The following is a 19,456-nucleotide window of genomic DNA, read 5'->3' on the forward strand; positions in this document are numbered from 1 at the left end:
CCAGTCAAGGTCCAGAAATGATTCCTACTATGGCTACATGATACTTATGTACATATGGAGGGGATATGGTCCTTGACCTAACTAAGAGGGCAGCAGGAGAGTCTCCTGCAGAGAGGAGAGGTTGTCCAGGGCAATAAACCTGTGCAGATCCCCCAGGAGCCTTGAGTAGTGAGATTGACTCTACTGGTGTATGTTTTATGCTAACTGGGTGATAACTAAGCCTTCATCTCCATGGGGATGGTGAGCCTAAACCAAGACCCATGGGACAGGCAATAAGCACCCGAGATCCCCTGGGTCTTCTCCATGGCATCCCAGGGGTGGGACTGCATGTCCCATGTCCCTTGGCAGCTGCACATCCAATGTGTCGGGGGGCGGGGGGGAGCAGAAGAAGCAGTGACATCCTTGGGCGATCCTGGGGAAAGCTCACGTGTCTGGGGAAAGGCAGAGCACAGGGAGCATGGGAGCCTTCGTCAGTGCTCGAATAGGATCTCGGTTTTCCTAGGATATTTCCCAAGTGTACCCAGCTGGTGTCACGCTGCTGAACTGTAACAACTGCCGCCTAATCTGCACGAAACAGCATCGGTTCCACTTAACCAGGATGTGCCGGAGGGAGGCAGGGAGCCAAGCACAATTACGTCGCTACAGATTCCTGATAGTTAGCTCTTGCAATGCAGAAGGATCAAAATAAAATAGGGAAAAAAGTAAAATGATGTCAATATCACTTGTTTAATAAGCTGCTTTACCTCATTTTTTTTCCAGCGTTATAAATGAGACAGCTGCTTTGCTTTGTATCTCAGTACTCAACCAGTGTGCGCATCCTTCTGCACCTCTGTCTGTTCCATGTTTCGTTGCTGAAATAATGGTAGGAGACAAGCCAATGGAGGCACGGCACTGCCAGTATACAAACAGTCACAGCTTCCAAGACAGACAGAAATCTAGTGAATTCTTTTTAAAAAATATATATATACACACAGAGACTTTTTCTTTTTTTTTTTTTTTTTTTTTCCTTCTTACTGCCTAGTGTGAATCTTTAGAAAAGTTAATATATTATTTTACCAGGGACATGGCAATCATTCAATCAATGTGTTTAGATATTTCCAGCTACTGTGCCTAATTTATCTGTTGTATTTTACAGTTCTTCTCCATTAGACCCAGCTAGAAAATACAACTCTGATATTATTTTGGCTATTTGTGATTTATGTGTCAAATCCACTTTAAAGTTCTTAAATGCTTTTCAAAGCAGTTTTCAAGCTATAGTGCAACCATTGGTCTGTGTTCTTAGTTAAGAAATGGTTGCTTTGAGATAGTATCTCAAATTCTATCTATTTTAGCAACTCCTTTGAGGCTCCTCTCAAATAGCAGAAGTTTAGACCATTTGATTACTCTGCCACTCCCTCAGGAGACACTCTTGTTCCTTCCATGCTTGTTATGGATTTTTAGCTGTTCAACAGTAAAATATATAGATGTGTGAGTACCCATTTTTTCCTGATACAAATCCTTCAGCCTGTAGGTTACTTTAGTGTCTGTCCTCATCAGACATGAAAGGTTTATAGACTTACACAAAGTACTGTAAAGTCACAATAAATTATAGGAGTAGGTGATTGAAGAAACAGTTCTTTGAGGTCCAAAGTGTCTTTAGGTTCCCCTGGGCTTTCTCAGGGCATCGTGGGTGCAAGATCTCACTGGAGCAGGCTTCTGTGGGTGCATAATTAAAAGCACGATGCATGGCTGCCTTTAAAAATCTAAGCCATTAGGACAGTTTGTGTATATAAGGATTTTGTAGGCTAGGGTCTTTCAAATGGTACCGATGATTTTGGAAGTATAATCAGAAATGATAAGCAATGTATCAACAAGATCTAGATGTAGTATTTTTATTTTATGACTGTAATTTCTCATCTAGAAGAAAGACTTCTGTAGATCTGTATGTACTGATATGATAACTGATGCAGTTTTATCTTTGATTTAATTCATTATTCTGATATGTGGTTCTTTGGTTTTTAATTTTGCATTTTAATTCAAATATTTTTGAAGTAGCCAGATTAACGTAGTGTTTGAAATTGACCACTGATCAAAGAGGTTACTGGGAGTTTTGATTCTGTCATGACAGCAAAAAAATGCAGTAAGACAGAAAAATTCTTTGCTTTTTTATGTGTTTATTTATGTTTTGTCACTATTTCTCCTCTCCTAATCCTAGTTTTTTCATCTACCTCCTTAGTAATCCATTGAATAACCCACCTGGCTTTCAGAAAGTTCCCTGTCTGGATAAATGGAGACAGAAGCCTGAACCATTCACACTCTCCACACTACAGCCAATAATGAGATTGTTTACAAATTATATTACTATGTGCAAGATCTCATTTGATTATACCTTAACTATTCTGTTTTTCCCTCCCTACCTCACAGATGATGGAAATGCTTAAAACAAGTTAAGGTAGTATGACACAGACTAATGTAAGTGTGAGCATGGCATCCAGGGGACAAGCTGTGAAATGTTTGCGCGCTTCTGCCAAAATACATTGCATGGCTTTCTGCTGTTGTCTCGTGTTTCTGATGTTAGGCAGCATGTTCAGCAACATGTAAGCGTTTCATTTGGTATTTATATTCCCAGCTTTGGTTTTTTTATAGCCTTAATAATCCACCTTTTTCAGTAGCTTGTGGCAGCTGCTAGTGGCAAATCTGCAAGCTGTGTATGTTATTCTTAAGTAACATTCAGAAGTACCTACAAGGATCAGGGCTTCATTGGATGTGGCTGTTTAGAAATCCGCTGTAGAAATGTTGAAGCGTGCAACTCAAATGGGTCAGAAACAGTATCAACACTTCTTCTGTGCTTGCCAGTGGAAAGCAGCAGCTCCCCGTTTGCCTTTTCCAGAAGTCAAGCCTGGTACTAGTGCAGCTGGCTGCTGCGTACAGCTCTGCTACCCACATCTGTGCCTTTGCAACGGGAATGCTTCGTGACAACTCTTCTGTTGTCAAACTCCTACTTCGCGTGACAGATAACACATTGGAATTAAAAATGTTATGTTTCCACAGTACTCTGTTAAAAAAAGACTACAATGGGCAAATATGATGTTCTCCTGTGTTTATATACTTCTTTTAATCTTAGTGTATGTAATGCTTATGAAGGTGAGACCAATCGCAGCATCTTGAAACATGCTTACCCACACAGGTCTTCTGCTGCTGCCTGGTACTGAGAGGCAGAACTCAGTTATTCCTTGCCTGGGTTTCTGTTCACCTGGGATTGCTGCTTGTATTTTAAGCGCACCATGGTTTTTTGCCACGAGGATGGTCAAATATTGACCAGGTTGCCCAGCAAGGTTGTATCATCTCCATCCTTGGAGATACCAAGACCTTGGGTGGACATGACCTTGAGCAACCTGCTCTAGTTGGACCTGCTTTGAGCAGGGAATTGGAATACGTGACCTCCAGAAATCCCTTCCTACCTCAGTTGTCAATGATTCTACAATTTCATGACTGTACAGGTGGGGAGTAGAGTGAAGCCACCAAAATAACTTTCACTGTGCTGTAAGCTATCATTTGAAACCAGATCACTGGAGATCAGTGCACTGATCACTGTTCTACTTTTCTGGATAATAAAATGGAGATTATCAAATGCTGGTTATTACTCTCAGTATACCCAGTTCAGCCACTTGCAACTGAGCTACACATGTATGTATTTGTTGTATTTTCTTATCATGCGACAAAAATATCACTTCACTCCATTGCACCCAATATGCGTAAAACGTGGTGTTACAGCATGTGTTGTGTGAGAACAGGATGACCTATCAGAAAAGTACCTACTTTTGAATTATTGGAGGTATGCCAGCTGACACTGACAGCTGTCTATGTGATGTTTTTATAGCTCTTCTCAAGTTTCCCATGTACGATCCCTACCTCTGTTCCTAAGACATTAATGATTAGACTGTCACAGCTGAGAAAATCCACCTGACGAGCAAGGTCACCTTTGCTATTCTCAGTCACAAAGGAAAACATCAGGCTAACAAAGCTAAGGAAGTTCTAATTAAGTCAATGGTGAACTCAAAGCTAGGGGAAAATAGGGCTGGCAAAATAAGTCTCTACAGAGGTAAGATTATTTTTTTGAAATCGTTGCAAAAGAAGCCTGGAAGCTGTATTTTCAAATATGGTTAGTGCTGGGGATGGGTTGCAGAAAAGAAAGAGAGTCAATAATGGGTTTGCGATTTCCCTGCCTCCTTCTCCTTGGTGAGTTCCCGCCAGCAGTCAGAGCCTCTGAGACTCAACCAAGGCCCCAAGGCAGGGGCACCGTATACCTCTGTTCCCACCTGCCGAAAAGTCACCATGCTCCTTCTTCAGCTCGGCCCCTTCACTCCCCAAGAAACATGCCTCCTCGGGGAACCTGGAACCATGACACACACGCAGAGCTGGGCCACCCCACAAGCTCCCACCTCCTCCCCTCACTGGCAGGAGACCCACCTTCCCCATCCTGCACAGCAAAACAAAACGATGGCCAACATCTACCCACAGTTGTTGTGCATGGTATATGGATGTCCCACAGGCCATTTTTGATAGGAGCCGACTCACAGATCTGTCTGTAGCACCACTTACAGATCCTGAATTTGTCTTTGAGTCTTGCTGCACTGTGCCACTGTGACAAGAAATAGTCCGTCCTCCCAAAGCACCCATTTAAGCATTTTTGCTCCCATTTTCTTCCCCTAAACTACTCTTAGTCCAAAATTCAGATTTCCTGAATTGGGCTAACTTCCCTGGTTGCCACTTCCCTCCTCTCAACCCTCTGACCCCCATTACAGGATCGCTGCAACCAGCCGTCTCTCAGACACCCGCATCTGGCAGAGAACCTCTGAGCCATGCAACATTTCAGCCTATTCATTTGTGTAACCTGGCCGTTTCACACTGATCTCCTTACTCAGCCACCTCCAGTTTCTGTGTCAGCCCAGTGCCACTGGAAGAAGCCCTGTTTCCCCACTGATTTCGCTTGCATGGCAGGGATGTCTCCAACTCAGTTCTCTTATGTTTAAGTGTGAGAGAGCAGTCCATGAGAGTGAGTGTTTTTGGTTTTCAGTGCCCATATGTGGATAATAGCACATGCAACTATGTTTTAAAGTCCAGAAAGGAATATTCAAATCAGATAGGATGAACAAAAATCCCACAACCTTTTCAGCAGTGGGGAGAATGAAGCAGAGGAAACAGTTCCCTAAGGGTACTGTGAGCTTCCAGTGTTGGAGAGCTTTAAGGACAAATTATTCAAACACATCAGAAGTGACACTGGTGCAATTAGCCTACCTTGGGACAGGAGTGGTCTGCATGACATTCTGAAGTTTTTTTGTGTGATTCTGTTATTTTAAAACGTTGTTAGCCTCAGCCACAATATTTAATTACACTTCTAAATTGCGCACACACATAAGTGGCTAACACCAGGACACAAATTCACCGGTAAGAAAGGACAGACCTGAAGAACCACTGCCGACTGTTGAACATCACCATCTCCCTCTTGCACACATACACACGAGGGTGCACACTGCTTCTGCCTGTTAGCATAAGAACAGACCGATATTACGTACTCAGCCAACTCCAGCAGTGTCCACAGAGCCAGCCATTGCGGGCCACTGGATCATGCTCTCATGTGTTCCTCTGCAAACCCTTTTGTCTTGGCTGGCTTCTTCTTCAAGCCTCAGAGCATCCATCCTTCACCAAATCCTGCAACACAGTTACCTTCTCCAGTTATGTCATTCTGAGCAAATGATGGGAATAGTTTTTCTAATGACCTACAGTGCAGTTTTATCCCTCACATGAAGGTTAAATCCTCAGAAAATTATTCACAGACCGCCATCATTGATCAAAATAGTCTCCTACAATTTCATTCAACCTTCAGCCACACACATCTATGATTGTGTCAGACTAGAAGACTGGTTTCCAACATCTATCCCAGGTGGCTTCTCTCTGCAGTCTTTCAGTAACAGGAACACATGCCTTGGGATTTACCGTGACACCCTCTGTGCTTCCCAGGCAGGGACATAGCTCCTCACAGTGATGTTAGGTGGCCATGAATCTGTCAACACTGCTAGTGCCTGCTGCTTCATCTGCCCAACAGCAGCATTAACAAAAGCCAGTGCTCTCTGAAATGATCACTTGTCTGGCTTACTTGCCTACTGATTGGTTTCCTCTGTGTTTAGATATTCTCTGCTCCACAGAGCTAGGCATGCCCTCATCAGGACATTTCTTGTCTCATGCCCTAATCCATGGCAGTCCTTTGCTGCTAGATACTTATGCTGGTCTCTGTCATCTCCACGAGGTGTTCTATCCTGACATTTCCACTTGACCCATCCTGTCATGCTTGCTCAAGCTGCTGTTGCAGTGACACCTTTGGGACTCTGGGATCCATCCATAACAAAAAGGGTAGCACACCATATCTCCCTCTGTTCCCACCTCCCAGCCATGTGCTGATCCCCTCCAGCATTGCCAACTTTGAGCTCACAGTCTTATTATTCAGGGAGTAAACAAGAGTACATGTGTTTATCACCAGAACAGTGCATAGGCACAGCTCTCCTTTCCCTGATGCTCATATTGCTTGCAACTTAAAAGAATGATGCTCTTTAACTTTAAGCAAAAGCATTCATTTTTGAAAATGTGGTTATGACTCAAACAAGCAGTGCAGTCCTGGGCAGTGTCCATAGCCCATTCAGCATATTAATATGGCTTCAAGGGATGTGAAAGAGCTTTATGAAAATGGGGACATGAGAGAGATGCTGGACCCAGCCCAGCAAAGCACATTGTTTCCTGGAAGTGTGTGAGGAGCCCTTACAAATTCAGCAGGATGATCCATGGACTGAGAGGTGTGTTCCCATCTAAGTGCTTTGCTGGCTGAGGGCCACAGACCAACGTGCTCCTGAAAGCCCATGGGACAGCTGGGAAAATGAAATCTGCCCAGTGGAATACCAATGCCTCCCTTGTCCAAAGACTATCCAGCTTCCCAACATGTGATAATTATAGGGTCTTTATCCAAGTCACTGGAAAGCTCAGCTGACCTCAAGCTTTCCTTCCTTCAACAGAGCACAGTTATAATCCTTCATTAGGGCTGGCCAACCTTTCTGCATCATGAATCCCCAAAATGTCAACCTTTTCCTATGGCCAACAGCCACCAGGCAGACCATGAAGATCTGAAGCAGGACAAAGATCTTGGAGGCTGTTAACAGACAAAAGCAGGGTCCCTCTCTCGTGCTCTCTATGGAAGACAGATTGGCTGGGCTTCTGTCTGAACACCACGTGTTCTGGCTGTGCTGGTGTCTGCAATCCCAAAGCCTGCCCTACCACAGGGACTCTGTGTCGGGTGGATGCTGTCAGTCCCGCAGGAACCACAGTGGTTGGGAACCAGGGCTGAACCACTCATCAAACATAGCCGAAGGATCAGAAGTTATCCGCTGTCTTAAGGGCTGCATTTGCTGCATATTGTTGACTTCCTTTATAATGGCAGCAAGTGATACTCTTTCTCTGCATTCAGACTACCCAAAGAATTTAACAGGCAGAACTAGACAGAGCAGTAGCATCTTACAACCTGGCAACGTATTAACCCAGCAAGTTGTTATACACGAGTCGAGCTAGAACTGGCTGATGCTGTTGCACACACTGGCTGATGCTTTACCTGTCTTCCTGATGAACAGCTATTTTGGTTTTTCCAGTCATTCACCACACTCATCTTTAAGACCATTTTCTTATTTCTTAAGATATATTAATATATCTTAAGATATATTTCCTTTTTGTAGCCCTATTGACAATCATGCTAGCACCACAAGACCTCAAGTGCTCATCTTAATCACAGCATTTTCAGCAGAAAATGATCTTCTGAAAGACAAAAAAGACTATGTTGGTGCCCATGGAACCAGTTCTTTTCCTATTCCAGATTTCTGTTTCATATCAAAATGTGCACTGGAAACCATACCTCATGCTGCAGAGAACCATCTTCAGCAGAGTTGGAGTGGTGTAAAGGGTAGTTAGTGGTTATTCCCACCTCTAACCTCTATGACGCAAAGACGAAAATTGCAAAATGCAAGAATCTTTCCCTGCTGGCAAATGAAATCTGGCATTAATTTTGGTCCTCACTAGAGAGGGAAGGATGAATAAAGGCAAGGAGAGCATGTACCTCTCTAGCTCCCTTTGTCAACCAGCAAGAAAAGGTTTTTTTCATTTTCACATTGGCTCAGGGCACACAGAGCACCACCATCTGGATGCCAAGGAAATGCAGAAAAAAAGCACTTTCACTGAAATGAAGACATACAGCTATCTTCAGCCTGTTATTTATTAAGGGCAGGGCAGTCATTCTCCAGAATGCCTGAAGCCAGCTCTGAAGGCAGAGGTCATATATTCTCAGAGGTGCTTGAGCACAGATCAGCTTTGAGGGGGAGAAAATATTGCTTCCATCCAGTTTGTGCCAGAGGAGATCTCAAGAAGTAAATCAAAGGACACTAGGGACAAATCTTTGATAAAAGCATATCAAAACTTTGTTTAATTTGTTTGCACTGCTGTTGTAAAGCAGACTCACCGGAGACAATATGGTCTACAAATGGAATATGTTACTAAATCAGGACATGACTTACTGGAAGGATAAGTAATGATTTCACCTAAGTCATTACATCTCTCTATCAATAGCGTATCTCTGTGGGGAATGTGCTCACCTCTGGCTGAATGTCATATAATCCCTGTAGGAAAGACTTTAGATGCTTGACTGAAGGACATGACAAACCCAGCCACCCAAAAATCAGTGGGTCAGGTGGTCCCTGGTTGAGATCAGATGTGCATAGATATGCACAATCAATGGTACGTGCAATATCCAGCACATAATCCCTTTAGCCTGTAAAATTTGCTTCTACCAAGCTATGTGAGAAAGGGACACTTGTTAAGACAGCAGAGAAAGGAGGTGTTTCTCCTGGATACAGGCATGTTCATGGGCACTGTGACATATCCCAGGCACATACTCATGGGACTGGTGTATGATACACATTGGACCGAGTGAACATACATTGCACAGTGGGTAGATCTGTGCATGTGCACCTCCAGCTGGCTAAACTTTTGGGGCAAATATCCAAAATCCTCAAATGCTGCACAGGCAATATTTCAGAACAGAGCAAGAGTACATGTACATGGGGGGGCTGCACCAGGTTAAAAACCAGGATGTTGGATAGCTTTTCAGACAGCCTTGCCTTCTCCCTGCATCCCTCATCGCTGTCCTTCATACTACCGAAGTCTGTTTTGTGCTCTACTTCCCTTACCTGTTTTGATGCAACTGTTTTCCACGGTTTTCCTAAATCCTTGTGCTTAGCAGTGTCAATTTCTGGAAACTTCCTTCATTCCCCCAGAGTTCCCATCTTTGTCTGTTTTGGTTTTTAAAATATCTCCCTCCCTCTTCTGTAGGAATGTCTCCATGCTCCAGGACAGTAATGCCAGATGGTTTCATTTCATTTTATTAAGGCTCTACGGAGGGATCTGGACAGGCTGGATCAATGGGCCGAGGCCAACTGTATGAGGTTCAACAAGGCCAAGTGCCGGGTCCTGCACTTGGGTCACAACAACCCCAGGCAACGCTACAGGCTTGGGCAAGAGTGGCTGGAAAGCTGCTCAGCAGAAAAGGACCTGGGGGTGCTCATCGACAGCCGGCTGAATATGAGGCAACAGTGTGCCCAGGTGGCCAAGAAGGCCAACAGCATCCTGGCTTGTATCAGCCATAGTGTGGCCAGCAGGACTAGGGCAGTGATCATCCCCCTGTACTTGGCTCTGGTGAGGCCGCACCTCGAGTACTGTGTTCAGTTTTGGGCCCCTCACTACAAGAAAGACATTGAGGTGCTGGAGCGTGTCCAGAGAAGGGCAACGAAGCTGGTGAAGGGTCTGGAGCACAAGTCTGATGAGGAGCAGCTGAGGGATCTGGGGTTGTTTAGCCTGGAGAAAAAGAGGCTGAGGGGAGACCTTATCGCTCTCTACAGCTACCTGAAAGGAGGTTGTAGCCAGGTGGGGGTTGGCCTCTTCTCCCAGGTAACAAGTGATAGGACAAGAGGAAATGGCCTCAAGTTGTGCTAGGGGAGGTTTAGATTGGGTATCATGAAAAATTTCTTCACTGAAAGAGTTACCAATCATTGGAACAGGCTGCCCAGGGAAGTGGTGGAGTCACCATCCCTGGAGGTATTTAAAAGACATGTAGATGTGGTGTTTAGGGACGTGGTTTAGTGGTGGACTTGGCAGTGCTAGATTAATGGTTGGACTGGATGATCTTGAAGGTCTTTTCCAACCTAAACGATTTTATAATTCTATGATTTAACTATACAGCTATAGCTAAAACTGACCCACTTATCTTACTTCGCATGCCTAGCCTGTGTGATTGTAGTTGGGAAACCTATTAGCTTCTGCATCCAGGCAGCGCACACCCTCAGTGCTATTTTCAACATTATCACCATCTTCCCTCTTCTCTCCGGACTGATGCTGTCATTTAATCCTTCTGACATTCCCTTAAGAGCATCTTTCAAAAATATCCATCATTATTTGTTCCCACAGTAAGGCCCTGATAGCTTCATCCTCAGTCTCCACAACCTTCTCTGTTCTGGCCCTCTGATGCTCACTTTGTCTTCCCTCAAAATGTCACAGCTCAAATCAATTCCTTGCTTCAGTTCCCCAGCAAACCACACTAAATCCTTTCACTGCTTCACCTTCATCCTCTTTGCCAAGTTCATGGTCTAACCTTTCAAAATTTTCCTATGGCTTTTCCTGCTTATCTCCTTTCCTCCAGACAACCCATTTCCCTTTCCTTTTCATGGTACCTCCTTCTCCCATCTCAGACCTCCCGCAACACAAAACTTTCTCCCACAGTCCCACCAAAAAGAGACTTTCAAACCATACCAATTTTCAAGTTTTCCATAGATTTGGGCCACTTTCAGGAAATCAGGCTTGTCTGTACTCTTTTCAAGTCATCCTTTGGTCTCCCACCTACTCCTGCCTCTTGCCTTCGATGAGACACATGCAATAACTTTCCTGCTCTGTAGTCCTCCGCAGAGACAAAGTATGTGCAGGGTAGCTGGAGGAGAAATCAATGCCACGTTCCTGCCCAAGTTAGCCTTGCTTGAGTTTACCTCAAAGTAAACCAGAGTCAGTCTTCATCTGCCATTTGGTTTTATAGCAGGTGAACGACAGTTCATCCTGAGTTGAAAACATCCTTTTCTGGGGGAGAAAGAGCTGCTGCATGTTTCCGGTCCCCATTCTAAATTATTAGGAATGGATAGTATTTTAAATGCCTGTAAAAGACCTGGCATTACATTAAAATTATATTGAGGAAAAGACCCCTCTGAAAAGTGAAAAGGAATTTATGAATGAGATTTGGATAGGGAAAGTGTCTCAGGATATCTATGTCTGGAATTTTCTTTTTTCCCAGGGGAAAAAATAAAGGCAAGTGACAGTGTGACCACAAGATTCTGTCTGAGTAGACTCTATTGAGCAGAGTTTAGCATGCTATCCACCATTCAGAGGACATTCATTCACCTCTGCCTTGTATATGGTGCTTCGGCTGGATATAAGGCTTAAAAAATATTTACCATAACCCATACAATTTCCCTGAGCAGCTTTTTTCAGCTCTGTGATTTACAAAAAAATATTTGCCTGATAGCAGCTGCCTCTGAAGTAGTTTGTCATTAATACGCGCATTTTCAGATTCCTTAAAGACAATGTTCATAACAGATTAGAAAGATCAGAGATGCCACAAAGATTTCTAAATAACAACAATTAGTTATGATTAAAAAGATCACTGTAGAGTGGCAAATAAACTTCTCAATTACATATCAAAGTTAATAAACAAAAAAGAGTGTAGCTGTTTTATACTGATGATTTAAGAAAGCATGTGTAAGAGTAATTCATTCAAGTTTGTGACCCAGAGTACTTGTAGGTGGCTGACAATGTGGGGTGCCCTGCACTAGACTTAAAGGGTTAAGTTTTTGGAGCCTGGATATTTGGGTTTGGTGGGTTTTTTTTTTGAAAGATGAAGATGCTACAAAAATTACATCCAAAATTAAAGGATTTGAAACGGTTAATCCCATTTTGCCAATGATGTCAGCCATGATGGACTTTATATCCTGCAGCAAAGATTGTCAAATCATTTGTAATAGGTTTTCAATAACATCGCAAAATATGTGCCAGTCGTAACTTAACTGCATTGCTTGTACATTTTATATCTAATTAATTATAGCTTGTATAAAATATTATGATGCTCCATTGACATGCTTAGAATTTAATTAATTCGTAGTTTACATGCCCCTAATAATAAATGTCTGTCCATGATCTCGGTCCAGAGACTTATAAAAGTGCACAGCTTTTCATCAGCTTTAAAGGCAACTCTGTCACAGACAGTGGTAAAGTTTACTGAGTCCTACAGAAACTGCCTCCTTCACATAACCTTTGATGAGTGTGTTGTCTGAAAGGCAACAGGCAGTATTTATAGACTACCCACGTGAACGAAGGCACGGGTTGCACGCAGACTCCCTTGAAACGCCTATGAACCAGGTAGTAACTGCCAGTGCTGGCCTGGGGATTCGTATCAGTGCCGTAAATAGCCCATGTCACTTCCCCAGGTAGAAAATTTAACACAAAAAATCATCCAAGTTGGCTGAATACACTTCATCCTAGTGATGTGTAGGGTATGACAGTCTCCTCTTACTATCTGTTGGGATAGGAGCTGCTTTTCTAATAAGACCCTCCTGAAGACTTATTCCAGCCTCTTTTCAGGAACAGTAAACTCAATCAGTCAGTCAAATATGTGTTTAAAAATTGCCAGATAGAAACATCTTGGAAAAAACTTGAATATTTTGCTCAGAGGAATAAGAAAACAGGGACCATATATTCCTTTGGCAGGATTTGCTAAACACTATGCCATTATAGAATAATACAGTCATGTTTCTTGCTAAGGATAGCAGCTGTCTGGAGGAACCCAATTAGGTAACTTGGCCATTTACCCAGCTAATCAGAAATCCTCATGTTCCTATTTTTCCTCACCATCACTGATACTACCAGAAGGTGCAGCAAACTGTTTCCATGATCTGCAGAAAGTCTCCCTCTCTGCTTTAGCATGGGGCGCACATAAGATCACTGTCAGCCATGCAGTTGGGATTGAGGGACCAGCCCTTTTTTTCCTTTTAAATCTGAAGCCGCATACATCGCTTGAAAAAGTAATTAGACTGACTGGGTGAATGTTGTCTGCTGGGGAGTTTGAAGTGAGGTCAATGCTGATTCAGCCTTAGGAGAGGAAGGTGGTTTAGTGGTTGACACAGTGCCTTGGGCTGTGCGTTCAGACCAGGCAGGCAGCAACGTCCTGTGTGACCTGGACTTCACTTGCCACCTCTAAGACTGTACATGCTAAAAGGGTTCACAAAACAGTTGGATATATTCATGGAAGAAAGACTTGCAAGGCCCTTACAGACAATGATGCCTGTTGGGCTCCCGAAGTCCCCACGCTGCAAATTGTTGGAGGATGGTACAATATTTTGGGGAAACATCCCTATGGCTTTCCCTGTCCTTCTGCTCCACCCTAGATATCCCCTGCCTACCACTGCCAGAAAAAAGGTATGTACTGAGTGAACCTCTGGTCTGACCTTACACATAAAAGGGGAGAACTGTGTTTTCCCACCTGCCTGTTCCCCGGGGAGCACTGCCACACCGGCTCCTCCGGCTGCCATGGACCTGGCCCTTTGCGTGCCCTCCTGTTCCCACCGACCCTGTATTTACCTCCTTACAGTACTTACACCACTACAATAACACCTCGTCAGGCCACCCCATCACAGAGCAGGAGTTCCCAGGAGTGCTGGCTCAGCAGAATGGTTCAAAAGCTCAGCCCAGGTCACTTTTGTTCCCAGCACTGTGTCACTTCTTTCTCATGCAACAGAGATCTCCAGTTTACTAATGGATATATTTGCCAGAGGTATGAAATATATGAGATGATACAACAACCAGTTTCCACCATGGCTGCAGGAAAAAAGTTTGTAACTTTCTATCAGAGCCACAGCTCCATCAGAAAACAGGAGGTTTCACATGAGGGAAACACAACACGTAACTACTTAATAAAAACAATCTGAGTCCACCGGGAAACCAGCAGAATTTACAGGCGTTGTGCTGGGAATGGCAATCCAACCCTCTGGTCAGCACAGCACTGTTAGCAAACACACATAGTAGTTAATATTTTGAGGTTGTTTCAGCTTCATTTGTGTATCTTGATAGGTGACATTTCCAAGACACTACAAGTCTCTGCTGAGTTGGACCTATTATTAATTGTGAACATGCAGCTGAACTTTGAAAAATCCTTACATGACAGAGAAAGAAAGAAGCTAAGTTCCCAGAGTCATTTATGCAAGGAAGGTTATTCCCTGAGCCTTCCAGTCCCATTCAAGCAGCCATAAATGCCTTGTGCTGCTCTACACAAAGTAGAACTGGAAATCTGCCTCTGCCTTGACCCGGGGATCAGGTCCCTGCCCTTTGCCCAAGTCCATTTTCTCATTCATTTCTGTTATTGCAGCTAAGTGTGGGTGGGAGTTTTCTCCTGGGTGATATTCCTGGCAGGTATAACTTCATGTGGAGTTTCTTCTTCAGTGGCTCCCTGCTGCCCATCTCTCAGCTGTGGGATGTCCATATGGTCTCTTCCCTGATGGCGCTCCAGCAAGAAGAGCCAAAATCCTGCAGGGAGCCAGCCCTGTCCCTGCTCCCAGGCGCCCTGCAGATGGCCATGGGCAAGACGCTAGCCAGGCCTGCAAAGGGATAAACTGAGGACTGCCAGGTAGGAGCAGGACAACAGGTTTCATCAGAGTCACATCTGGAGCTGCTGGCGACTCAGGCAGATGTGCTGACAGCAGCTGGAAGGGGCACCTGAAAGAGCTCTTGAATAATACCTGTAAGTGTCTCTGAGACTCTGCTAATAGGTTAATGTAGGGAACTTCCCAATGGCCACATATGGAAACAACCTGTGCAATTGGAGCTCTCCTGCAAAAGCTGCCAAGGACAAAGTCCCCTCCCCAGCATTGTGCTTGCCCAGCTCTTCACCACGAGGAGCACAGGGAGAGCCCTGAGAGGCTTAAAGCTGTTGTTACCCAGAATGAGACAAATAGGGGGGGAAAAATGTACTAAACAGTTGTTCCAGCAGCTGAGATGACTGTTTTGGTTTCTTAGCAACTGTGGGAAAAGAAGCTGCTTGAGAGCAGAGATGTCTGGTCAAATCCAGCAGGCATCCCTCCATGGAGGACCGCCCTCCTCCTCTCTGCTCATCAGCGCAGGGAAACCTCGCGGCTGGTGGGAAGCCCTCCCTGCGCAAGGGAGGATGGCAAACGAGCCCACCTCTCTCTGCTGAGTACGAGGGGATGAGCTGCCCACCAGAGTCTTCACATGGAAAGGTTGCTTGGGGTTAGACTTCATTTCAAGGAGCATGGAAAGGGCGAGGAAATCTTGCGCTAACAGCTGCAGTCAGTGATGTTCCCAAGTTGTACCCGAAATAGGAACCGTAGCAGAGGAGAAGTCACGCTGCAGCTCCTCTGTGCCTCGGTGGCAGGGCAGGGCCGGAGGGGAGCACGAGGACACTCCTGCGGCTCTGGCCATCAGCCGTGCAAACTCTGCAAACTAAAAATGAGCCTGACGGCTTGGTGCAGCAGGAGCCCAGCGTCCTCCTGCGCAAGGCACTCACCTCCTCTCCTGGCAATGCAGGTGGCTCAGTTACAGCATCCTTCAAAGGTTGCTGTTCTCTGATCACTGCTTTTGAGTGCCTGAAAAGCTGTTTATGGCTGTTTTCTCAGTGATCAGCAGTGTCGGTCTCACGCAAGTCCCTTCAGCAAATCCACAGAGAGAAAGGGCTGATTTTTGCCAAAGGGTTTCAGATCTCAGTGAGTGTCTGTGCTGGAGCAGGTTTCGGTACTGGTGCAGGGTTAGTGTGGGACTCCGTACTGGAGCAGCCATTTCACTGTTTTGCTTTCTCAGGGGTAGTGGTTAAATCATTTAAATTTATGCCTGTTACTGACATACTGGCCGTGCTCAGTGCTAATAGCTTATTTCCATCCATACTAACACGATCTCATTCATTCAGATATAAGTATGAGGATGCTGACCTGTAGTTAATCCTACACATCCCTGACTTTTAATTTAATGACTATTAAATATTAATGGGAGCAGAGAGTGGAAGTCAGATCACCTTTTCAACAGCTTAGGGCCCCCATCACCAGCTACAATGTCATCCTTGATCTTGCTTTTTTATTCCCTTTCTCCCAGTTGCACTTACAGGACAAAGAAAGCTGCATTTTATAGAAGACACTGCAGCCAAGCAGCTAGTGCAAGGATTAGAGCTGAACCAGGATCTCCCACCTTCTGGGTGGACATTCAAACCACCACGCTGCTGGATACAAAGGGGATTGTTTTGTCCAGATCCCAGGAGAAGGCCCTACACCCCAGTCCACAGGCTAGGCTAGAGAAGAGGGAGCACACACACACACAGAGACACCCATGACCTAGATCTCCTTGCTGATGCTGTGCAGAAAATAATTCGGTATTCAAGGAGAGATGTGGGGGGTGTCTAGTGGTTACAGCCCTCCCCTAGGGCATGGGAGTGCTGGTCATGGCTCTGCCAGGGTCTACCTGTGCATAGTTTGTTAAATCAACTGTGGTTGAGGTGGAGGATGAACCCAGAGGGTGGACCCAGAGGCTGCAGCGCAAACCGATGGACCCAGAGACACTGGTGCAAACCTTCGTCGTTGCAGTGCCATGTGCCCTGCCGTGTTCCCAGCCTGGTGGTGGGAAAACCCTCCTGGCTGGCCTGGGGTACAGGAGAGAATCCTCCTTTGTAGAGAAGAGAGCTGAACATCACCCGTTCAGTTTCCTGATGAGTGTTACAACATCTTGATCCTCACAGGAAGTACCATCGCTTCTTCTGGTCATGCTTCAACAAAAGAAAGCCATGTCTCCCACATGACTGTCCAGACAACATTTCATTTTCTAGCCTCTAAGTCTTGGGACGGTGGGGGACAGTAGTAGTGGCGGTGTAGGAATCTGTTTCTCTACATCTTCCCGTGCCTTTTTTTCTCATCTTCTTTTCTTTTGCATCAGGCAGTTGTGACTGCATCCTCACAACAGCCACATCTAACTGCTGTAGGTATTTGTCTGTGCTTAAATCTATGTATCTTCAGATGATTATATTTTTCTGATTATAAAGCTAATGACATAAAGCAGAACTCAATCAAAGCAGCTGGGCTTGAAGTGCATTAATACTTAATACTACCTTTTACTATTGTAATTATGACTTATTTACTTTTTTAATTGCTATCTGGTTTACTTAGCTCTCTGAGAGACATTTCTCAAGAGTATCTTTCTGACTATAGTGTTTTATTTTTGCAGAAAAATACAGGCATTTAGTGAGATGAAAATTGCTTCCTTATTATTTAAAATTAATTCAGCCTGTCAAAATGAGCTCATTGCCATGCACAGTGCTTCCTTTTTAATTCAGTCTCAGCCTTTCTAGCAATTGAAATTCTGTGTTGAGATGATGTACATAGCAGGTTTTTTATACATATTAAACCCTAAATATTAGGAGGATTAAGGCTGCATATACATTTTAGAATAGGGCCAATAATTATGAAACAAGTTTTGCAGCAGGGATAAAAGAATGTCAGTTTTCCATTGGTCTTGTAAACTGCTTTGCTAGTCAGGAATGAAGCTGCGAGGATGCCTGATGGGAATAGAAGGGATTCTGTTGCCTGTTCCTGCAGGACTCCAAATTTTGCTAAAACAGTTGTAGAGAGCAATAAGGTGTGCCCTGAGCCTCCTTTTCTCGAATGACTCCTCATCAGACTTGTGCTCCAGACCCTTCACCAGCTTCGTTGCCCTTCTCTGGACATGCTCCAGCAACTCAATGGCTTTCTTGTAGTGAGGGGCCCAAAACTGAACACAGCTCTTGAGGTGCGGCCTCACCAGGGCCGAGTACAGGGGGACGATCACTGCCCTAGTCCTGCTGGCCACACTATGGCTGATACAAGCCAGGATGCTGTTGGCCATTGGGGTGTGCTGGGTTGACCCAGGCTGGAGGCCAGGTGCCCCCCAAAGCCGCTCCATCACTGCCCTCCTCAGCTGGGCAGGGGAGAGAAAATATTAAAAAAGCCTTGTGGGTCGAGATAAAGACAGGGAGAGATCACTCACCAATTACCATCATGGGCAAAACAGACTCAGGTTAGAAAAAATCATCTGATTTATTACCAAGCAAAACAGACTAATGAGAAATAAAAAGAAAACCTTGCATTTTTCAGATAAACTAGTAGATTTAAATCTTTTTTTAAATAAAGTCTGATAACTTAAAAATATTGTTTACTGAAGGATCCTAAACCCAAGAAGTTATTAAATTTTTTATTTTGAACATTGAATAACGGTTTCTGGCATATTCCAATTTCACATTGTTTTGAATTATATTACAAATAACATTAATTAATTTTCTTAGTAATGCCACTTATTTTGAAATTACCAGTACTGCTGTGAGTGAGCTGGTAACTGTAGGTACAGCACTCCCCTCTAGTGGGTAAAATCAGACCGTCCCGATTTTGCAAGACTTGCTGCATCCTGCTCATGAGCACCGGCTGGAAGGAAAAGCTTTGCTCTTCCCCCAAATATCCTGAAGATTCTGAGCCGATTTTATCTTTTTATGGTTTGTTATTTATTTATGTTCCGTTGGTTTTGTTCTGAATTATAACGGGAAGGAGAGAGGGGCATGAGGCTCGGTTCAGTTCCTACTTGTGACCCTTAGTCCAGGGCAGTAACTCCCTACATGCCCTAGAAATCCTCCTGCTAAAAGTGCCATCAAAACTAGTGAGTTTTGCTTGAAATACTTTATTTCCACAAAACATTTTGAAAGCTAAAATTATGTTTTAAAAAATCAAAAGGAGACTCTATGATTCATAAAGGACAGGTTCACCAGCGATCACCATCCAGCTCCTGGCTCAGCAGCTCATCTAAACCCACTTCAAAATCCTTATGCACTGGCATTTTCTGATTCAAAATTATGCCCTTGTAGTATTTCCCTGTTCTGTGAGCAAGAGGCAGTGATGTTTAGGTTTTAGGAAGCCATTATGGTCAATATAATAAAGAATACCCCCTCCCCAAAACCCATATCGGCCCTTTTGTTACAATTCTGCTATGCTGCAGCTATAAGGGAGAACTGTTTCTAGCACCCTCCCCATCTCCTTTTTATTTTGCTCTTACATAATTGTGGTCATATTTTTAATTAAGTTAAAATAGCATGTTGCATCAAGCTCCTCAACAACTTCCTGAATTTTGTGATGTGTCCCATCAATCGACAGAAATCAGAGCACCACGTGCAAGCCATGGATATTTGCATGAACCAATTTATCTCTTAAAAATATTTCTTCTTGACTGAAGCATAAATTGCCTTTTCCCTAATGCACTATGTAATGAATTGCATTTGAAATAT

At 44.2% G+C, this 19,456-nt stretch overlaps 1 protein-coding gene across 3 annotated transcripts in view; it reads left to right on the plus strand.

Annotated features, from left to right (window-relative positions):
• The window catches only part of LHFPL3 (LHFPL tetraspan subfamily member 3), a 259,508-nt gene that overhangs the window by 222,210 nt on the left and 17,842 nt on the right, over positions 1-19,456 (plus strand). Inside the window, exon 3 of one of the 3 annotated variants that reach the window (XM_075739767.1) lies at positions 2,404-2,451. The exons of 1 other annotated variant lie outside the window; for it this stretch is intronic. In XM_075739767.1, coding sequence (XP_075595882.1) covers positions 2,404-2,420 — 17 coding nt within the window. In that variant the 3' untranslated portion in view covers positions 2,421-2,451. The remainder of the gene's footprint in view (positions 1-2,403; positions 2,452-19,456) is intronic. One more of the 3 variants, XM_075739851.1, reaches the window with a different exon arrangement.

Source organism: Balearica regulorum, chromosome 1, assembly GCF_011004875.1.
Source record: "Balearica regulorum gibbericeps isolate bBalReg1 chromosome 1, bBalReg1.pri, whole genome shotgun sequence".
NCBI classification, from domain to species: domain Eukaryota; kingdom Metazoa; phylum Chordata; class Aves; order Gruiformes; family Gruidae; genus Balearica; species Balearica regulorum.